At 36.2% G+C, this 4,075-nt stretch overlaps 1 protein-coding gene across 1 annotated transcript; it reads left to right on the top strand.

Moving 5' to 3' along the window:
• Positions 1-401: 401 nt before the first annotated feature.
• On the top strand, positions 402-1,241 carry LOC112513193 (NADPH-dependent 1-acyldihydroxyacetone phosphate reductase-like). Its single transcript, XM_025119373.1, has one exon. It carries the CDS (start codon positions 402-404, stop codon positions 1,239-1,241), a length of 840 nt encoding a protein of 279 aa, XP_024975141.1.
• The last annotated feature ends 2,834 nt before the right edge of the window (positions 1,242-4,075 follow it).

Below are 4,075 nucleotides of genomic sequence, written 5' to 3'. Positions count from 1 at the left end.
CACCCAGTTTTCATAAAAACTGTGAGAACAACTGTGAAAATCTTTGCAGTGTTTTTGTTATGAAGGGTTAGTGTTCTTTTTCCTTAACAGTGTTTTGCTGTAAAGGTTCAGTGTTCTGCTTTAAAGATTTAATGTTTTCTTGGTTTCACGGGTCCTAAAAAACAGGCCGGTCTCATACAGTTTTTAACATTAACATTCACAGGTATCATTAATAAAGTTTTCACCTTCTTTTTAATCTGGTTATGGCCTGCAATCTTTAACTAATCAAAGGGCCTGCAGTCTTGAACTAATCAAAGCATATTCTTAAATTCTAACCTTAAAATAATAAACATTTAGCGGAGGAACAGAGACTTCCCCTATAAGTGTATTATGGTAACTTAAAAGATTGAATCACCAAAGAGATGAGTGACCAGAAAATTGTCCTGATAACCGGCTGTGCTAAAGGCGGGATTGGGTACGAATACTGCAAAGCGTTTGCAGAACAAAACTGCCTCGTGATTGCTTCTGATATCGCTCAAAGGATGGATGACTTATCTGAGCTACAAGAACAACAGATAGAAACATTAGAGCTTGATGTTTTATCAGATAAAAGTGTTTCATCGGCCGTAAATGCTATTATCTCCAAGCATGGTCGGATAGATGTTTTGATCAATAACGCTGGAATCGGAAGCACGGGCCCACTAGCCGAGCTCCCGCTAGATGAGATAAAAAGGGCTTATGAAATCAACACTTTAGGACAACTTAGAATGGTGCAACAAGTTGTGCCTTCCATGGCTGCCCGAAACAGTGGGATTATAGTTAATGTAGGCAGTGTTGTCGGAAAAGCTCCTACCCCTTGGGCAGGCTCGTATTGTTCTACCAAAGCAGCGGTTCACGCAATCACCCACACTCTTCGATTGGAATTAAAGCCATTTGGTATTAATGTGGTTTTAGTGATTCCAGGGGCTATAAGATCAAATTTAGGGAGTCACAACACAGGGAGATTGTCGAATTACGATTGGAAACTCTATAAAGATTTTAGCGAAGATATAGCCGAGCGCGCTAGAGCTTCACAAGTTGGTAAATCCACAGATGCAACATTATTCGCACGACATATAGCAAAGAAAGTTTTGAGCTTGAACCCACCTAAGCAAATAGTGTTTGGTCATATGACCACTCTATTCGCCTTTCTTTCCGTCTCCCCACTTTGGGTTAGAGATCTTTTCTTCACAAAACGGTTCAATCTAGTCAAGAAAGTGTGATCTCCGGGAAGTTTAAATGTTCATTAGATTTCTGCTTATGTTTTTTTCTTGTTTTATGGGTGTTTTCTTATAATCATTATGAGTGATATCAAGCAAAGTTCATATCTTTCTGTCTCCCACTTAGGGTTATAGATCTTTTCGTCACTTAACCGTTCAATCTAGACAAGGAAGTGTGATTTCTGTGCAATTTAAACGTCCGTTAGATTTCTGCCTATGTTTCTTTCTTGTTTTACGGGTGTTCTTATATAATCTTTATGGAGCGATATTAAGTAAAAATCTTATCTTTCTGTCTCCCCACTTCGGGTTAGAGATCTTTTCTTTAGTTTAATCTAGACACAATATGGGAAGTTTATATGTTCATTAGATCTCTACTTATGTTTCTTTCTTGTTTTATGGTGTTTCTATAATCTTTATGGGTGATATTAAGTAAAGTTTTTATCTTTCTGATCTTTAGGGTACTGTACCTTCTTCTCAACACCTTTAGTGCTCAATGTACCTCTATAAGGCATGGAAAGCCAGATGCACTATTAATATGGTTTTGTACTTTGAATCAAAAGCTAGGAGACACAAAATTTAAGTATGGTAGTTGAGTATGTTAGAGGCTTCCCCCCACCCCCACCCCCCTTCTGCAAAATTTTCACATTTCTGCAATAGACACAGGTCAAACAGACCACCTCCCCCTGGTGAAAAATGGTCATAGTTGTTTTTCTATTATTGTTCATTAACTGATCCTATTTTAGGAGCTAAAAAGACTTAAACTTGAATTATGAGGCATAATGATTCTGGTATGGTAACAAGAACCAAAAAGAGGGGTTCAATAATTGAAAAGGTTGGGAATGAGATGACCAGCAGACAAAGGAATGATAAGTGAAGGGCTTATCTCTCTGATTCAAAAGGTTGGTGAAAATGAAAGAATTTGAAGGGTAAAACTTTGTTATTAATAAATGATCTTGATTTTATCTTGAACTGTTGATTTATGGTAGCATACAAGGGTTATCATCTCGAATGACGACCTGATAGAAAAAACACTTTATAACCATCTCACAATTTCTTTTTACATAAAATAGTCAAGAAACCGGAAGTAAACGCCGTAACACACTTTTATTTGCGTTTTTGACAAATTTGTCTAATTCATTGAAAAAGTAGGCTCACTGTAAAAACCTTTAAAAAACCGCAATACTCTCTTACATCTACGACAAAATGCAAAAGCCAAAGTCGCACTGTTTTGTAGCTAAAACGCGAGAAAATGTGTCTTGTGATGTTGACTTGTGGTTTCTAGAGTATTTTGGAAGAATCTTTAACGGGTAAATGTTATTTTTAATGAAGATAATCTAGCAAAAAAGATATACTTGAATTAACTGTGGATGTTAACTATTTGAGGGAAAATTACAAAATGGGGTCTGAATTATGGTGGGGTGGATTTAGTCTCATCATTACTACAATCAAAAAAAGAATTTGAGGGGGTGGGGATTTCTTCCCCACCATCCTTCACCTTCACAGTACACGGTTTCTTTATCTTTTCTCCCATATCTCTCTCACCTTTTCCAAAAACACCAAATTATTCCTACTGGAAAATCTGTCTCCATTGACAACTTTGTCATGCAAAAAACTCATGCAACCCTAATTTTGATTATCTTCCCAGTTTTGCTACCCACAAGTGAAAAAACAGAACACAGAAAAATACATTTTCTTTGATACTATTACAGAAACTAAAAGAGGATATATATATATATATATATATATATATATGTATGTATATATATGAAGTATTTGAATATACGGAGGAGAGGGGTAGGGTATGGCACTGCAAATATTGTGTTGATTTGTCAGTCAAAAACATATCGTTGTTTAACCAAAGTCCAAAAGGATGGAGCAATTACTTTACCCTCTTTCAGTATGTTTCCTGGCAGTCTGAAGCGGCGTCGTTTAGCTCATTGTCAAGGCACTTCTCATCAGACCAGCTATGAAAACCCTATTGCTCACATACCATCCATAGCTGCTTAGCTATAGATCAAAAGATACCCTATTTCTATTGCTGCTGCTGCTGTAATCCATAAGCAATCAGCAGTAAGCAGTAAGCAGTAAGCAGTAAGCAGTAAGCAGTAAGCAGTAGATGGTGTGTATTACTTCAGTAGTATATACGTATAGACCCATATAGACATTGACAATTGTAGACACTCCAAAACCACAAATATCAAACCTATACATGTTGTGGTCTACTGTTTATGAACTGAACAACTGGACTGTTTTGTCTTTTTGCCTCTTGTGAAGAAAATCTATCTTAGCTTCTCTCTCTGTCCATCTCTTGCAGTTTTAAACAGACCCTCTTTCATAACTTCCATTGCCATCTCTTTGGATATCTTTTGGAAGGTTTCAAACTCAAGAAATCACCATAAAACATAACCACAAATATCCCTCACGGAAGTGAGTATTACAGAAAGAAAACATGGATGCAATTAATGAAGCATAGATGGATAGAACGAGTGGGGTTAGGGATCAAAATCTGTAACTTCTTCATGGGAAAAAAGAAAGGGTGTTGCATCCATATTTGTATCAGAATCAGACTAAATCATACATTGAACACCACAGTAAAATTTGTTTTATAGTACGTGTAGACTGTGTAAGTACGTTCGTGGTAAAATACTTTATAAAACATAAGTTTATAGGACATAACTATAAAACATCTTGTCTAAAAGCGTTATAATAGGTTTATAGGACGCCTTTAAGCATCTTAACAAGCTTTTTAAGACGTTTTTAAAATAAACTGTCCTATTAACTATTTTTATAGGACACTTTTGAGAAATCTGCTATAAACCCATCTTTATATAGGACAT

The sequence above is a fragment of the Cynara cardunculus genome (genome assembly GCF_001531365.2).
Source record: "Cynara cardunculus var. scolymus isolate 2C chromosome LG 5, CcrdV1, whole genome shotgun sequence".
Taxonomy (NCBI): Eukaryota; Viridiplantae; Streptophyta; class Magnoliopsida; order Asterales; family Asteraceae; genus Cynara; species Cynara cardunculus.
The sequence above is the reverse complement of the archived record's forward strand: the minus strand, read 5'-3'. Positions and strand labels throughout refer to the sequence as shown.